The sequence below is a fragment of the Musca domestica genome, unplaced genomic scaffold, assembly GCF_030504385.1.
Source record: "Musca domestica strain aabys unplaced genomic scaffold, Musca_domestica.polishedcontigs.V.1.1 13, whole genome shotgun sequence".
NCBI lineage: Eukaryota > Metazoa > Arthropoda > Insecta > Diptera > Muscidae > Musca > Musca domestica.
In genome coordinates this window covers 6473058-6492506 of record NW_026712172.1, presented here as the reverse complement: position 1 = coordinate 6492506, position 19449 = coordinate 6473058, and the positions used below count along the sequence as shown (strand labels likewise).

Sequence of the window (19449 nt, the reverse complement as noted above, 5' to 3'; positions counted from 1 at the left end):
GACCCTTTGCGAAACATTGAGTTCGAATTCAAATGGAAAACAATTCCTAAAAAGTTCTTGATGAGTAAGATCCGAAACCAGAAAAAGAATATTACCTTCGGCCAAACCAAATTTCAAAACCCCAATTTGCTGAAAAAATTTGAATTTAAATTCCTTAAAAATCATTCTTTTATAAAAGTAGTTCCAACCGGTCAATGAATTTCGATGATTCCGAACCGGTGTGCACCGTATTATAAAAGCTACTAAAAGAAAATCCATTATCCGATAACAAGAAGACGGATGTTTGCATAATTTTTTAATGAAAAGACCTATACCAAATATACAGGGTGAGATAAAACAAGTAAAAAAGCTGTAAGTTCGGCCGGGCCGAACTTTTAATACCCTCCACCATTTGGTACAAATTTGACAATTTCCAAAAAAAAAAAAAATAATAATAATAAAATCCGTTAAAAATTCTGTTAAAATTTTAAAAATACCGAATGCTTATACCTGCATAGGTAACTTTTGTCATAAGTTATTACAATATTTAATTGCGATACTTGAAGAAAAATCTGTTTATAATGTAGCTAAAATCATCAAAATTCCGAATATGGGGGGTACCGTTATATGGGGGCTATACGTAGACGTGGACCTGCACAGACAATTTTCTGGCATGGGCTGAAGTATCCATTACGAACTTCACATGCGAAATTTGAAACAATCGCGCTAAATAATGTCGCTAAAATCATCAAAATACCGAATATCGGGGGGTACCGTTATATGGGGACTATACGAAGACGTGGACCTACATGGCTCATTTTTTGACTTAGGATGTAGTATCTATTACGAACTTCAAATACCAAATTTGAAACGATTCCGTTAAATAATGTCGCTAAAATCATCAAAATACCGAATATCGGGGGGTACCGTTATATGGGGGCTACACGAAGACGTGGACCTGCACAGATAATTTTCTGTCTTACGCTGTAGTATCCCTTAAGAACTTCAAATGCCAAATTTGAAACAATTCCGGTGAATAATGTCGCTAAAATCATCAAAATATCGAATATCGGGAGGTACCGTTATATGGGGGCTATATGATAACTTGGACCTACATGGCCCATTTACGAACTTAACCTGCCTACTGGCAAAATATACAAGTGTGCAAAATTTTAGCCTTCTATCTCAATTTGTTCGAAAGATAGCGTCATTACAACAGATAGACAGACACACAGAGAGACAAATGGACATGGCTAAATCGTCTTAGAATTTTACGCTGATCAAGAATATATATACTTTGTTGGGTCTGACATGCGTATTTCGAGGAGTTACAAACGGAATGACAAAATTAATATACCCTCCATAGTATGGTGGAGGGTATAAAACACAAAAAAAAATGTCGGAAAGAGCATCAAATTTTAGAATAAGTTTAGATTTGTTCGAATTGGTCGCCTTTGGCACGAATTATGGCCTTCAAACGGCCAATGAAACCGTCACACGCTCTCCGAATGTTGCTCTGTGGTATTTTGGCCCATTCCCGGCGAAGCGCTTGCTTGAGGTGATAGACACTTTGGTATTTTTTAGTGTCAACTTTGCTTCCAAAACAATCCAGACACAATAGCCCAACGGTTTGGTATCCGGAGATTTTGGTGGCCATTGTGCGTTGGAAATGAAGCAAGGAACCTCATGTTGTAACCATTCTTGGGTAGCGCGTGGTGAGTGCGATGTTGCTGAGTCCTGTTGGAATGTCCAAGTTGTGCGGCCAAAATATTTGGGTGCCCAAGGCTTTAATACACCCTCCAGAATATTTTCGTGATAATATTCCGCATTTATTCTGATGCAACGGTCGATAAATACGAGCGAAGCGCGACTATCGGCTGTTATGGCGGCCCACACCATCACCATGGCCGGCGCTTGAGTTCTAGTGGCCAACCGAAGGTGCACATTTTCAGCTGACCTCTTTGGCAAGTAAACACGATCATTTTGTTCGTTCACAAACTGCTGGACCACGAATGTTTTCTCATCGGAGAAAACCAAATTCGGCAGTTTACCACTTTCGGCCAAGCGAAGCAATTCTTATCTCTTTAGAGTCTATTTTCTTTCTTTTGTGGTTCTTGCGCATTTTGGAATTTCAATGGCTTTACCCCAAGCTCATTTTTTCATATTTGTCGAATTAAATATTGCGATATGTTAAGCTCATGAGCAATTCTTCGGCCACTGCTATGCAGGTTTCGATCAAGACGCTTCTTTACTTTTCAAACCATTTCTGCTGATGTTGCTGTTTTCTCCCGTCCACTTCCTTGACGTCGGGCTACGCTACTACGCTATCACACTATAACGCTTGAATTCCATCACGAATAACATTTTTTCTGCAAAATTCTCACCAAAATGTTTTTGTAAATTTAACAACTGTCGGACGAGTGGCTTAGAAATGATAGCAGTCTGAAGTTGGTTGCAGTTTATTCATCTTACCCTGTATATTTTTACATAAGTTTTGCATATTTTTTGTATGATCCCAAATGAGACAAAACATCTAAATCCAAGTTCAAATATATAAATTTAAGCCTAAAGAATAATTTTCGCTTGATAGAATTTATACTTGATAGAAAATATCACAATTCTTCGTGTTTCAAATCGGTTATGATTAAGATATATCAGAGACAAAAGCATGGCTTGCAGAAATATTTGACATGACAAATTTACATATATATTTATAGGTACGTCGCTGATCCTTCCTCCATGAATTTTCTATTCAATTCAGATTTAGCCTGTCCAAAACTTTAAACTGCTCCTACTTAGACAATTTATTTCCATATCGGTTAAGAAAATTTTGAATTTTTTGTCTTAAATGGCATAGGACATCACAAAGTCCATCTCGCCCGCCTACATATTCTCTTTTTCTCAACAAATTATCATTCATCCTCGACGTACTTTAGCATTTACAGAATCTTCCTGAAAATAAACGTGTTTCCTTAAAAACACCGACCATTTGCGAGTAACAGTGCTATCTGAATGCTGTTACGTCTAAAACATCAACACACATAAAAAACCTTTACACAATCTCTGATGAAAAGATTTTCAATTTACCCGTGTACAAAATTTAAGATACGAAGGCTCGTCATTTCGTTTTTATGAAACTCTTTGTTGGGCACATCCTCAATAATTTACTGCATTCCAACTTCTAGTCATTATAGACAGTTGATTTTTGTAAAAAATGCTGACGTTTTTTTTGTTCAAGATTCTTGGATTTTATGTTTACCTTAGTCATACCATGTAACTAGTCATACAATCAGTCCCCCTTTGTAAGTAACTGGAATATTTTGGAGAGCATGTTTCTGTGCAAGTTCTTTTTGTAATTTTTTAAGGGTTTTTGTCGGTTTTAATGGAAATTTACCGAAATAAGCAATGAAAAGGAAAGTAGATACAAGGCACCAAGGAATGAGATCAAGTTTTTCTAGAAACAAAAGAATAATTTGCAGGAACAATTTGTGTTGACATAATTAAAATATATGAACAAAATTGATTGAATTGCTTCCACTGCCTTAAGCCCAATATCCCAATATGAGTGAAGAAGTTCTTAAACATTAATTTTATTGGCAGAGCAAAGAGTGATGTTAAGATGATGTTTAATCCATCCTGCCTTAGTTTATCTGCAGATTATATTATGTACTACTAGCAAGAACCAGCTATTTCGAAAGCGAACTTTGAATACCCTCCACCATTTGGAACAAATTAAAAAATTTTCAAAAAAATAAAATCCATTAAAAATTATTTTAAAATCTTTAAAATATAGGAAGGTGCCGATATATGGGGGGATATACGATATTGTGGACCTATAAAGACAAATCTATGTCGGCGTGTAAAGTACTCACAAGGAACTCCTTGTGGGTAAAGTCATAAAAATACCGAATATCGGGGGTACCGTTATATGGGGGATATACGATATCGTGGAACTGTATAGACAATTCTCTCTCAGGGGGTAAAGTATTCGCAAGGAACTACTTGTGTGGATTTTAAGACAATTCCATTGAAAAGAGTGGCTAACATCATCAAAATACCGAATATCGGGGGGTACAGTTATATGGGGGATGTACGATATCGTGGACCTATATAAACAAATCTTTTTGAGGGGGTAAAATGCCCATAAGGGACTCCTTTTGTGGAATTTCAGACAATTCCATTGAAAATATGGATAAAATAATCAAAATACCAAATATCGGGGGTACCGTTATGTGGGTGCTATACGATATTGTGGACATATATAGATAATTCTCTTCCGAGGTATAAAGTACCCACAAGAAAATCTTTGTGTGGATTTTCACACAATTCCGTTGAAAAATGTGGGTAAAATCATCAAAATACCGAATATCGGGGGTACCGTTATATGGGGGCTATACGATATCGTGGACCGATATAGGCCATCTTCGAACTTGACCTGCCTGCAGACAAAAGAGAGATCTGTGCAAAATTTTAGCTTCCTATCTTAATTCGTTTGGACTGTAGCGTGATTACAACAGACGGACAGACGGACGGACATCGCTAAATCGACTTAGGATTTTACGCTGATCAAGAGTTGGGTCTGACATGAGTATTTCGAGGAGTTACAAACGAAATAAAAGTTAATATACCCTCCATAGTATGGTGGTGGGTATGAAAGGTATTTTTTGCAACAAAATATTATAAACCTGGTATTTCGAAGCAAAAATACATATACATACATACACTATATTAGAAATACTGCTCACTGCTTAAAGCATTCCTGATCTTAACATGAAAATACATACAAAAACAATGCACCTTGGCAAATTTAAGATTTAAACTTTCTTAAAATTGAAGAGAAACTAATTCTTTCGACTCTAACCACATTAATTCGAAGCATATTTATATACAGGGTGAAATGAAAAAACTGCAACCAACTTTAGACTGCTGTCATTTCTAAGTCACTCGTCAGACAGCTGTTAAAATTATTCCAGTGACAGCTCATTATATTGTGATGGAAATTAAGCGTGATAGTGTGATTTCTTTATATTTGGCTGGAAAACCACAAGTGGCTATCGTTAGAGCACTCAAGCATTTAAATGTGAATAAATCTTGTGTATCTCGTACTATCGCTCTTTACCGCGATACTGGTAGCGTACTCCGACTTCAAGGAAGCAGAAACATCAGCAAAAATGGTTCGAAAAGTAAAAAAAGCGACTTGATCGAAACCCGGGTCGCAGTGACCGAAAAATGGAAATTCCATCGAAATTGCAAAAGGTGCAAGAACTTACACCGCAACAGAAGGAAAATTGACTCAAAAGAGCTAAAGAGTTCGAAAGAATTTGGTTTTCTCCGACGAGAAAACAAACAAAATGATCATGTTTACCTGCCAAAGAGGTCAGCTGAAAATGTGCACCTTAGGTTGGCCACCAGAACTCAAGCGCCGGCCATGGTGATGGTGTGAGCCGCCATAACAGCCGAAGGTCGCTCTCCGCTCGTATTAATTGACGGTGTCATCAGAATACAGGGTTGCCCATATTCGACGGACCCATCTGGCAACGCCATAACTTTTGACAGAGATGTCACATCGATTAATGACATACCGCTTTGAAGCGTCAGTCCAAGCAGATTTCTACCATGAACCAATACACACCACGCGAAATAGTTGAAATTTACATTCAACAGAAGAAGTCAATTGTGAAAACTCAACGTGCTTTTAAAACATTAAAAAATGTGAGAAGTGCGCCTTCTAAGAACACCATTAAGCATCGACTGGTAAGGCTCTTTCTAATCCGAAGAGGCCATATAAAAGTCGACCAAGGCGATCAGCCGAGAATATCGCTGCCGTACGAGCCAGTGTTGAGAGGTCCCCAAGAACATCCCAAAAACGCCGTTCTCAGCAGTTGGGCATGGCTAGGTCCACTTTACAACGGATTATTCGCATTGATGTGCATTTGTTCCCGTACAAAATTCAATTGACGCAAAGAATGTTGCCTGCGGACAAGCCTCGTTGATTGGAATGGACCCAAAGGGCGCAAAGGTCCGTCGAATATGGTAAATGCCGAATATTATCGCGAAAATATTCTGCAGGGTGTATTAAAGCCTTGGGCACGCAAACATTTTGACCACAGACCTTGGACATTCCAATAGGACTCAGTACGCGCCACCCAAGAATGGTTGCAAAATGAGGTTCCTCGCTTCATTTCCAGCGCAAAATGGCCACCAAAATCTTCGGATACCAATCCGTTGGACTATTGTGTCTGGAGTATTATGGAAAGCAAGGTTGGCACTTAAAAATACCAAAGTGTTGATCACCTCAAGCAAGCGTTTCGCCGGGAATGGGCCAAAATACCGCAGAGCAACATTCGGGCAGCGTGTGACGTCCCATTGGCCATAATTCGTGCCATTTTATGCTATTTCCGACATTTTTTGTTTTCATTCAATAAAATTTAGAAAAAAATGTGAAAATTATGCCGTTTGACTTTGTTGAAGTTTTTTTATCTCACCCTGTGCATTACATAGCAAAATTAAAACCGATTTTCTATTGCTCAAACGCACGCACCCGCAAATCAACATACAGAATAACTCTCATTTTCACTATTAGAGCAAACTCTTGTTCTATTTTCAGCGATTTTGCTCCCACTCTAATTTTTCAAACAGGAGCGCTGCAACACCAAACAAAAAAAGAGAAGAGTAGACTCCGTAAAATACTCTGTCACTCTGGCGAGCAGAATTGCTCAGCTCACCAGCAATTTAGCTCCTGAGTAAAAAAGGGAAAATCTGTCCCATGGCCCAATTATAAGGTCTTCCTTCGAGCGAATTAATCTAAAAACAGCTGTTATTTTCCAGATGAAATGTCAAAATTCATGCTTGAGGCGAAAATAAATATTTTCGCCTTGACAGAAGAATTTTATGACGAATATGTTTGTTGTCATTTTTTGTATGTATAACACATGGTAGAAAAATACAGGTAGACGCATCGACGCAGCTGCTGGGACAATGAACCGTCAAACCGAATTTGAAATTAAAAATGTTAAACGAAAAATTGTTGATATTTGTAAAAATTGCATATCATAACAACCTCCAATTTGCGTCGTATTAGAAAACGTATAAAAATCTACTTATTTTTGACAAAACATTTTAACAATTTTGACATATCAATGTTCCCAAGCATTGCAATAATTTTTTGAATTTTTCATTTTAAAATTTTAACTTAAAAATTGGTTTGACAGTTCATTGCCACAGCAGCTATGCTATGCGACTACCTGTATTCTTCTACCATCGTTTTGAAGTTTGTTTTTGTTGCAGCGAATTCAAATTTAATTGACAGATCGTCTGGTAATCAGCTGAGCTGGAAGGGGGACCTTATACTTGGATCATGATCTGTCCAATATGCGCAAGATAACACCAGCCAGCCAGACAGACGGACCTCACTAGATCCTACCTAAAGCTCCTGAAATGCCCGTTATTTCAATGAGGTATGTTTGACCATATTAGATCAACTATACCATACACAGTAAATAAACTCATTCACTTGGATTTGAAAAAAAATTATACAGATTCTTTGAACCAATTTCTCGCAAAAGCAAAAATCACAGACCATCGAAAACCAAAAAAGTTACTGAAAATCTGTAAATAATAAGATTTTCCAGCTTTAGGCCATTGCAGATTTATTTTTATTGATTACACTAAGGTGTTCCCAATTTTTCGCAATTATCAAATTGCATGTTCAGGGCATTTTGTTAGGGGCACAATTATATTCCAAAAAGAGATTTCTCACACTTACATAAAATAGTCAGATTTACTTAACAGCTAATGTTAACAGTTTCTACGCATTGCATGATCTCTTCTTTGTTAAGTGTCGATAACAATAAGCAGCATTATCGGTATCGATATCAACGATATGAAAACTGAAATACAAGAATCAATAAAAGTAGTCCTCGAATATTCAAGAGTCAGAGTTTTGACAAACCTCGAAAGTTTTTAACAAATCTGGCGAATGGTCATAAGATAATATGTTACTAACTAACTTGCAGCGCATCAGCCATGACGTTTCCTTCAAAGCATTGGCTATTCAAATGTAACCGTTAATTTGTACATTCCGTTCAACCGATACGTACAAGCAGCCTATATTCGATGAGTTTATTTGACTAGAAATAATTACCAAACTATTTCAATTTTCTTAGTGTATTAAATAAACGCCTAAACGGTAATTGCATTTTCAAGCTTATAGCTAATCTATCTGTATGCGCGACTATTCTAGACGACAATTATCGCCGATATGACATTTCCTACAAGAAACCGACCTGCAAATTAAACACAAAAAAACGTAAAATGTTTATTAGCCATAAAAAATAATATTGAAATTGTTTAGCCACTACATGTTGTTGTCATTGCTATCGAATGTGGTTACTTATGGCGGTGTTGTTGTTAAATTGAAATTTGCCAAAAACACAGTCTTGCCAAAACAAAACAATTATTCATTTGATTTCATTTAATTTTGGATACTGTCCGGCGCTCATCTTTCCATTTGAGTTCTGGAAAATTTTAGCAAATTTCTTGAAAAAACATCAGTCAAAAGCTCCTAGAAACTCAAAGAACTTTGGAATAGAACGATGCGGATTGTCTGCTGCAAACATGCACACAAGTGGTTTCATTCAATTCCAAACGGTCGACAAAAAGTTGTTGATGTCGGTCAACAATTTTGGTATGTTGTTTTTGTTTTGAAAGTTATTTGATTTATCCTTATAAAAAACAATGTTTTTATTTTAGCTAACGTAGGAGGTACTATTTTTATTCAAATGTAACATAATTAGATATTTTATTGATTGAATAAAAGATAAATGGCGAATAGAATACGGTTATAATGAAATCGAAACTTTTAGAATGTTTGTTATTTTCGAGATTGTGAGGGAATTTATGGTTTTGAAAATAAACAAATTAATCAAGTTTGTTTGTACATCAAGAGTATTCTTGTTTTGGCGACAAAAATTTATTAAAATTTAGATATAAGACCGCATAAGATTATTAAGTTATGGATGGGATTTATTAGACAAAATAGACTGCAAATATCCCAAAGTGGAGTACTGTCCAAAGCCAACAGGGGTTAATTCAGCTGTCATAAGTTGCAGAGAGTTTTAAGCGCATGTGTTGGTCCAAAAATGGCGCCCAAGATTAAGATTTTTTAAAGCTTTAATTACATTTTCTGCTGATGTTTTTATTAACATTTTTAATTTTATGAAAAAGTTCGTCAGTCCTCTTAGCTGATAGATAATTCCTTTGGCTTAACAGATTCTATTTTTAATATCGACTTAGTCTATGCCTTCGATTGCAACCATGCTCTAAAGATCATAGAATTTTTTTCTTTAACGAATCAACAATTAACAAGTAAAAAAGCAGTAAGTTCGGCCGGGCCGAACTTTGAATACCCTCCACCAATTGGAACGAATTAGAAATTTTTCAAAAAAAAATAAAATCCATTAATTCATTTAAAATCTTTATTAGATATTTTAAAGAAGGAAGGTGCCGATATGGGGGGATATACGATATTGTGGACCTATAAAGACAAATCTATGTCTGCGTATAAAGTACTCACAAGAAACTCCTTGTGTGGATTTTCAGATAATTCCATTGGAAAAAGTGGCTAAAATCATCAAAATACCGAATATAGGGGAGTACCGTTATATGGGGTATATACGATATTGTGGACCTATATAGACAATTCCGTTTCAGGGGTAAAGTGCTCACAAAGAACTCCGTGTGTGGATTTTCAGACAATACGATTGGAAAATGTGGCTAAAATCATCAAAATACCAAATATCGCGGGGAATCTTTATATGGGAGTTATACGTTATCGTTAACATATATAGAGAATTCTCTGTCGGGGGGTAAAGTGCTCACAAAGAACCCCTTGTGTTCAAAGAACCCCTTGTGACCATTCCGTTGAAAAATATGGCTAAAAACATCAAAATACCGAATATCGGGGGTACCGTTATATGAGGGCTATACGTTATCGTGGACCTATATAGATAATTCTCTGCCGAGGTATAAAGTAACCACAAGGAACTCCTTGTGTGAATTTTCAGACAATTCCGATGAAAAATGTGGCTAACATCATCAAAATACCGAATATCGGGGGGTACAGTTATATGGGGCATATACGATATCGTGGACCTATATAGACAATTCTTTTTGAGGGAGTAAAATGTCCACAAGGGACTCCTTTTGTGGAATTTCAGACAATTCCATTGAAAAATGTGGGTAAAATCATCAAAATACCGAATACCGTGGGGCTACCGTTACATGGGGGCTATACGATATTGTGGACCTATATAGATAATTCTCTACCGAGATATAAAGTACCCACAAGGAACTCCTTGTGTGGATTTTCAGACAATTCCATTGAAAAATGTGGCTAACATCATCAAAATACCGAATATCGGGGGTACCGTTATATGGGGGCTATGCGATATCGTTGACCGATATAGCCCATCTTCGAACTTGACCTGCCTGCAGACAAAAGAGAGATTTGTGCAAAATTTTAGCTTCCTATCTTAATTCGTTTAGACTGTAGCGGGATTACAACAGACGGACAGACGGACGGACATGGCTAAATCGTCTTAGAATTTTACGCTGATCAAGAATATATATACTTTGTTGGGCCTAAAATGATTATTTCGATGAGTTACAAACGGAATGACGAACTTAATATACCCTCCATACTTTTTTGGTGGAGGGTACAAAAATGTCCTGCAAGAAATGTTGAGGTTTAGAATTTCGCTGTAATTCGACCTGAAATCTTGCAAGCAAAGTCTTTCCTTTTAAAAGTATTAAAGGCTGAGTTATGACATCTGTTAGCCTTAAATCAATGGTGGTAGATATAAAACCAAAAGTTGTTTCTATAGAATCATTTGCAATTTGTTTTCCGCAGCTTCCTAGTCAAAAATAGCTTTGGCCAAATTTCTATTGATTATATGGAAATAACTTTTGGTTTTATATCTTCTCATACTTTGAGCAATCCCGCTCGCGAGCAAGTTTCACTCCCGAGTGAAAATAAGCTGATCCGTGTTTTGCATATATCTCATTGATATGTGAAAAGTTTGTGGAAATCGGGCAAAATGAGTGGACCCATTTTCACTATAGAAATAGTTTTCCTGGATATATTGGAATATATTTTTTGAGGAAAAATGGAAAATTATTTCACATTTCATGAATGTTGATCTTCGTGGGGGTGACGCCAAAACCAGCACACAGATGTTTTGATTTTGAACTAAACTTAGATTAAATATTGCGAAGTGTGAGATTTCAACGGAATCGAGAACTCCTTCGATTTCTTAAAGATGTTCGATTTTTTTATAAAATGTTGTCCGTTTCTAGAAAATTCAAAATATTGTCGATTTTCACAGATAGCTTACCAGAGGGAGCATAATACACCTTCGATATGATTGATATAAGTTCACGATACATATTACGCAAAGATCGGATCAGATCAGATATTTTGTTAAAGAGGCAGGCGAAGATGGTTTGATCGATTCCAGACGTCCTGAAATAGTTACCGTCCAAAGACACATTTCGGCCGTATTCAATAATATACAAACAATAATAATGTATTTTTTGAGTATATCCTGTTATAGCCCTTGTGTATTTTTTGAGTATATCCTGTTATAGCCCTTCGAAATTCACAACAAAACCAGTTTTAACCAAATATTTCTGCTTTAGTACAAAAACTACTGTTTTTTCCACATGACGAACACTCACTTCTTTACATATGTATGTGTGTACACGGAAGAACCAAAACACCAATGACTTATGGCAAATGTCATGGATTTTGTTTTACATCAGATTTCCATTCATGTCGTCTGTGTCTTTCACATGTGCAGATACTCACAGCCATGCCTCATGAGATGGATTGGTATCAAGAAATGAAATTCCCTTTGCTTCATGCTCGACTACCATGGAATATATAATATTTTACATGGGACTGGAAGGGGTGGGGGGGGGGGGACATAAACAGGTAGACTAACGGACACAATGTTCAATGGACGGAGCTTGAGAGAGCGAGAGATGTAACCGGCACCATTAATTGTTTTTGGGACAAACATCATATCGCCGTTTGCATCATATCGCCAGAGTGGTGGCTAGCTGGCTGGCTGCCTGGCTGGGCACATCTCGAGATGGATCAGACCAGACAGAAATAACGAAACGTCCGTCATTCATTAACAACGGTATTGTAAGACCAATAAATGTTACCACATAATGGCCGTTCAGGTCTATACGTAAACCGCTGATGGCTGAGATACCAAAAATAACGCCACAGCCGCAACTGTGACGGCTGCAATGCGGCAGCAGAGCAGTAACGATGATATTTAAGTTAACTGTCTGCCTTCGACGACAACGCCGACTACGACGCCACAACTAAGCTTGAACTTTTCGCCAACAAAAAAGAAAACCGCTTTTCAGTTCACTTTCGTTTGTCGAGCCATTTAGACGCACCCGCCTCTTGGCCAAGAAGCACCAAGCCGCCTCAGTGCACAACCAAAATCAGTTTGCCACCAAACAGTTGTTGTTTAACATTCGAGAAGCTTAAAACGATTTAAACTCGGTGCCCAAACTAAACGAAATAAAGGAACAACAACGACACCGCCAAATGAAGGTCTATCAAAGAAAAAAACGCTTTTAATGCTCACATCGTGTCGTTCGATCCTCCTCCGTTTATCTCTTGTGGCCAGATCATTTTGAACTCTGCGCGCAGAGAGCAGCGCATGCTGGCTGGCTGCTGTTACAAACAAGAGCTTCACTGCTCGCTTTGTGCGTGTTGAAATATTTAGCATATTTTTATAAGCATTGAAGACGCGCAGACGCAATTCATAATCGTGCGATCACACAGATCGGTTGTCAGTTAGTTTTGAACGCGCGCCCGTTCCGTCCGTTGGAGTTCCGTACAAGGGAAACGCGCACAGTGCTCAATGTTAAAATACGCAGTCCGCAAGTGTACTTGAAATCCGAAAGAAGCCCAAAAATCGAAAAGAAGAAAAAAAAAACGAAAGTGATTCTAGGCAATGTTTTTTTAAAAAAAAAAGTAAATATATAAATTACATAAGTGCAGTTGAGTAATCGAATACACGAAAAATACAACAAGAAGTACAAAGGGCACAAAAGGGTCCAGTGTCGTAATAAAACCAATGATTTGTGGCAATATCGATTCCTCGACAAAGTGAAAGTTACCAATCGGTCTGCCCGACCCGAGTGTCTTTTATTGTTTTTATTGTTGTGTCACTGTGATCTTCAGTTTACATACGTTTCATGCATAGGTGCATACTGTGTTTTATGAAATTTGGTTCATTTGCTTAACAATAAAGAAAATAAACGGTCCCTACACCTCCGAAATTCAAAAAAAAATACCTATTCACACACACCCAGAGAAACCAATAAATAGTGACAAAAGCTCGAGAGAACAACAGCAACAATATCCAGAGAAAAGCTCACTTGCATAAAAATGCACGAAATCAAGTTGGGCCCTTGGGCCTTTATCTTACCACTGCTCCTGCTTCTAGGCCGTGTGTCTTGTCTGGAGGCAGCCATCAGCAACGGTGATGGCAGTGTTGAGACAATGAGCCACAACATCAGCCAACAATTGAATGCCAGTAATCGTGACCTGCAGCCACTAAATCTTCGTCTACACCCGGCCAATTACTCAGCGAATGCATCGCCGCCTGCAGATACATCCTTGAATACGGAACTCGAGTTAAATCTCAGCGTACGCCTCAAGGATATGTTAAATATATTCGATCTGAGCTATCTTGCTTCTCAGTGGATTAATGTACGAAGCGATATCTCAGCGAATTGTTCCCAGGATATTTATAAATATCTGAGGGGATTACAGGAAGCCAAAATATGGGCCATCAAAAGTGAGTAAAAATGAATCAAAAACGAAAAAAATGGCAATGAAAATAGAGTTAGAGTGGAAAATAAAAAAAAAAACTTTGGGAGTTTTTCGTTTCAATTTTGTTGTTTTTAAATAGTTATTAAAACAGTAAAGGAAGTCTTAAAGTCAGACGGGGCCGACTTTATGATACCCTACACCACTTTGCTAATTTAGTAGAGCTGCGCATAACAATTAAAAGTTTTTATGGGAGAATTCAATCATATACGCTATGATTATAATTATAATTCAAAAAAGTTCAAAGGACTAAATATGCCGAAGCATTTGTATCTTTTAAATTCGGAATTGTATTGCCCATTTGGTGTACAATTAATATGAAATCGGATAAAAATATATATGGGAGCTATATCCAAATCGGAACCGACCTCGATAAAATTTGGCAAAGATATTTCTGAGTTGTATTTGATATATTTCCCTGAATATCGTTGTTATGGAGTGCATATTACGGCTGTGGGTAACAAATGTGACAAATCGGATGAACAGTATATATGGGAGCTATAGCTATATCTGAACCGATCTTTACCAAATTTGACATACTAGCTTCTAGACTCAATTCGGTTGTAAGTGCCAAATTTCATTTGGGCAAATATTAGACTTTTGGTGCACAATCAAAGGAAAATCGGACGAAGTTATATATGGGAGCTATATCCAAATCTGAACCGATCTCGATAAAATTTAGAAAAGGTATTTCTGAGCTGTATTTGATATATTTCCTCAAAGATTGTTGTAACAGAGTGCATATTACGGCTGCGGAGGACAAAAATAACAAATCGGATGAACAATATATATGGGAGCTATCGCTATATCTGAACCGATTTCGATCAAATTTAGCATACTTATTTTCAGGTCCAATCTGATCACGTTTGGTGCACAATAAAAGGCAAATCGGACGAAGATATACATGGGTGCTATATCTAAATTTTGACCTATTATCTCCAATTTCAATAGGGTTCGTGCTTGGGCCAAACAAATGATTTGTGCAAAATTTCATCTGGATAGGGCAATAAATGCGAACTGTACTTTGTTTACAAAAATGCATGGACAGACGGACGGAAGGACATGCATAAATCGACTCAGAATGTGATTCTATGCAGATCATCAAAAGGAACTATGGGTCTATCTCGTTTCCTTCTGCCTGTTACAAACAAATGCACAAAGACATAATACCCTGACCACCTTGTGGTGTAGGGTATAAAAAACGATAATTTATTCATGGGGGGACGTGCAAAAAAGACTTCTTAAAATTTTTTTAACCACCTGTCATAAGGCAGAACAGTACATCACTACCGAATTGAATCCAGGGGCTTAATTATTATTCTATGAAAAAGTGTAAGATTTTGACAGGTTCCATTGAGTTAGATTGAAGGCATATCAAGGTCATGTTGATGTGTAATTACTAAAAGTGACAAAACGGTGCGCCGCCATCGCGTTTAAAATTTTAAAAAATGTCTCACTCTTTCTCTTTGTGGTGTACATAGAAAATTTTCCTAAAATGTACCAGTGGTACTAAAAACGGCTCAATGAGTTTCGGGATAGAAATAATGATGTATAACGTGTTTTGAAAATGTAGTACCAAAAGTTAATGAATATTATATCATTGCTTTTAAGATACATCAGTTTCAATTGGCAAAGGTCGTCAATGATAAACGTAACTGTGTGCTATATTTTTTGTCAGACATTCTGCTCAAAACCCGTTAGTCGGTTTTGGCGATAACTGTATACCTACAGCCTTGTATTATGATTGTTCAAACTGTTGACCCTTTGTGGTGGAGGTTCCGAAGAAGTGTAAATGTCGTATCTGACCTAAGTCTGATAAAAAAAATACAACGTGCCACATTTAAACTATATGATGATAATTTTTGCAGAATGTTGAAATATGCGTGGGGTACCAGATATAGTGATCCGAAGTATTTCACTTCATCCAATACTGATAGAAAATAATGGTATGCACAAATTTAAGTAAAATCAAACATTTATTTGCAATTTTATGGTAATAATCAAAATTTAGACTTTTGTGGGGAAGGTACTTGGAGAAGTTGGCCGACAGATCACATCAGATCTCTAGTTGAGAAAAATATAAAGACATACAAAGTTTGAAAAGAATCGTTGACTTGTTTCGCAAATTATAAGAGATATAAGTATTGAAAATTGTGACCCCGTGTGGGTCATCCTCATACCCGATAGTGTGCTAATAAAAATATTGGAATGTTTGAATTTTTGAAGAGAATTAGATGCCTATTTCGCATTTATTGAGTGATATAATTATTCAAAATTTTGACCCCTCTGTGGGGGAGGTACCAGCAGAAGTGGTCCGATACATCCCATTTTCACAGCAGATCAGTAGAAATATTTGGAAACATGAAATTTAAAGAAAATCGGATGCTCACACTTTGATAAACGTTTTGTTATTAAAAAAATTGTCATCTTTGTGGGGGTGGTACCAGAAGGTGTGTGCCGATATATTACATCTTCATGACAGATCTTTTAAGAGTTATATAATTTATAAGAGTTATAATTATTCAAAAATTTGACCCTTAGTGGTGAAGGTACTTGATGAAGTGGGCCGATATTTTCTATTTTCGCACCTGACCTAGCAACTAGGTTACCAAAGTTGAACAAAATTGGATGATCTTTTGGTTCAATTAGGTAGTTTTGTTTTTCTATGAAAATGTTGATGTTTTGTGGAGGAGTGGAACGATATTACCCTTTTCTGAACTCAATCTAAGTTTTAATAAAAATATTACGATGTACCAAGTTTGGACCAAATCAAATACTCTCTTCGTGAGTTATCGTGCACACGAGTCAGGTGAGTACATCTACTCCAAATGCTCTGAAACGGATTTGGTCCAAAGAGACCTAAGATCTAAAACCATTATTTCGATGAGGCACTTTTGGCCGTATCATTTGACAGATGGTATAAAAATTTAAAGCAACTTAATTTTATGACATAGGATCTTGATCAATCGCGATGAGGTGGACATAAAAGTTATTGTTTATTTTACGCTATAAATATTGTCCGATCAGCGTCCAATTATTAGGATTCTGCCCAGCCCTAAACTCTAATTCCATGCAAAATTCCGCAACAGCAAACAATTTTCTGTTTTTGATCTTTTTCAACGTCTAAATATTCAACGTCTAAATATTTTGTGATAATTTCCAAAAACAATTCTGACCCTTGCCCCACCTCCCTTTTCAATTTCGTGAAGATCGGGCCATAGTTGCGACCTGTAGCATTATTACAAATTAACATGGACAGACGGGCGGACATACATAGCTAGATCGACTGAGCTCGGCAAGATAGGAAGATCTATATATACTTTCCTATGTGGGTAACCAATATTTCGAAGTCTTACTTGGCCCATTCAAACTTATAATACCCCCAACACATAGTATTGTAGGGTATAAAAAACAAGACAATTTGAATTGCGAATATTAAAATAAAATTATTTTCAAACTGCCGAACAAATCACTCGGATGCCCAACAGAGAAGAAATGTAGAATGTGATTCCAAAAAGAATTTATCCTGTAAGCATTTGCCAAAAGAACCGTCAAAGTTTCGCTCTCGAATTCGTTCTCTTTTGCAACAGTTTCAGACAGACATAATATGCATTTTGCAATGGTGTTTAAAGTACGTTTACATACACATTTTCATCTGGGTGAAACTTGACCATTCACAATAAATTAGACAACGGAAAATATATGTTAATTTTATTGTGATTGGTAAATTATCACTCATAACCCATACTCGAACTCCATTAGACCATCCTTTATGAAGGGAGTTCGAATACCCCAAGAGTTACTAGTTCTTAGCAATACATAAAATTATACTCCCTTAACTTTTCTCAGCTACTTATTAGCCGTTGCTCTCTCACCCTTGCCAGTCCAAAGGTGCCAAATAATATTACAAATATTGCAAAAGACTAACAAATTGATTTACATCTATCTCAGCAGTCGGTCATGTGATCAAGAATGTCACCCATTGACCTAGTTTTAAAAAAAGCTGCATCATGTTCGGGGAGTTTGGTGAACAAATTTAACCCACTTAACACAGGTTTCCTCAACAAAATAAAAAGACCATCATCATGAATAACTGGTGGGCTGGCTGGCTGACTGGCTGACTGACTGACTGACTCGCTGGTCAATAAACCAAACAACAAATATTGCCAAAAGCCATGCAAAGAGAAACACAAATCCCGACAACGTAAAGGCCTTAAAATAATTAACACTTTCAATTTTATTTGAAGCGAATTAACCCAGATTTCTGCTGGACAACTTACTACATACCCCTCTCCTAGGGGGGGTTGGCAGAAACCAAAAAATTAGAAAAAAAAAACAAAATGCATAAAAAATTGACACTAATGCGATTGCCATCTATCCAGTGTGCTGAAAATTAAGCGATAGTTATGTCTTAGTGTTGGTTGCCGTATTACGGAATGGGTTCAAGATTTTAATTGTATTTTAATTACCTCAAGGTCCCCGTGTTGGTTTACCAACCTCATTGACCAAATCCCAGAAATTGACGAAAGCCAAAACAATATCTGATATTTATTGCCCCCTGGCATACTGATACTTTTGAATTCCCTCAATGGCGCGTGATGGCCATACTTAAACACGGTTGTAATAGACAGCAGAACAACTGCATCCAACAATTCTAATAGAATCCATTATTTCCAGCCGTCACTGATTTTCGCTGCATACAAATTGCATTATTTGACCAAAAGAAGAAGAAAGGCAATTTGATTTGAATTCTTGCTGCATTATCTAATCCACCCCCCTCTGTTACGCAAGTCTATTTCTATTTTCATTCAGACTAAGCTATGTAACTGGTGTTGGAAGTAATACATCATCATTACCTCCTCATCATCATCAACATCGTCGTGACCACTCACCACTACCTGTTGCTTGGATTTCTGCAACCAGTCAAACGAAAACGAAAAGTGGTTTTTGTGTTTTACACTCTCGCTGGCGTCGTCGCATTGCCCACAACAACCTGGCAATGTAACCGAAGCTGGTTATTTCATTTCATCGCTGATAGTCAGCAGCGATGCAGCAGTTTTAATTAGCCATGAATGAATATGACCGGACAACCTATCTATCTACTGGCAACTAACTGGTCCAATAAACCACCACCACCATCATTGAATACGTCACACGCCGAACCAAAAGTGTGTCAACCACTTTAGACGACAACAAACTTATATTTAATCCATAATAACCAAAAACACTCCTCTGTTCCAGCAAACGAAAATTCCAGTTTGATGTTGTTTTTGTTTTCTTTTGTTTTTATAAAAATAAAAGAAATATTTTCCTAAAAAAGATCCAAATGTGTGTAACTTCTGCATGCTGCGTCTGGCCAATCGATTCCAGTCGTGGCTGGCAATGGTCGTCAATGGCAATGTCTCTGAAGACTTCAATTTCTTGTTGTCGATATTGAAAACCGATTATTAAGGTTAAACTGGTCAATAATGGATATGGAAACTGGATGTGGCTGTTGTAGTTCTGCATATCGCTCTTCGTTGGCAATGCAGAATATTGATTCAATAATTTTT

General features: G+C 37.0%; 1 protein-coding gene across 1 annotated transcript in view; it reads left to right on the top strand.

Annotated features, from left to right (window-relative positions):
* The first annotated feature begins 12415 nt into the window (after positions 1-12415).
* The window catches only part of LOC101901696 (nose resistant to fluoxetine protein 6), a 54898-nt gene continuing 47864 nt past the window's right edge, over positions 12416-19449 (top strand). The window contains exon 1 of the mRNA XM_005184047.4: positions 12416-13865. Within this exon, the coding sequence (XP_005184104.2) occupies positions 13454-13865 (412 nt within the window). The 5' untranslated portion in view covers positions 12416-13453. The remainder of the gene's footprint in view (positions 13866-19449) is intronic.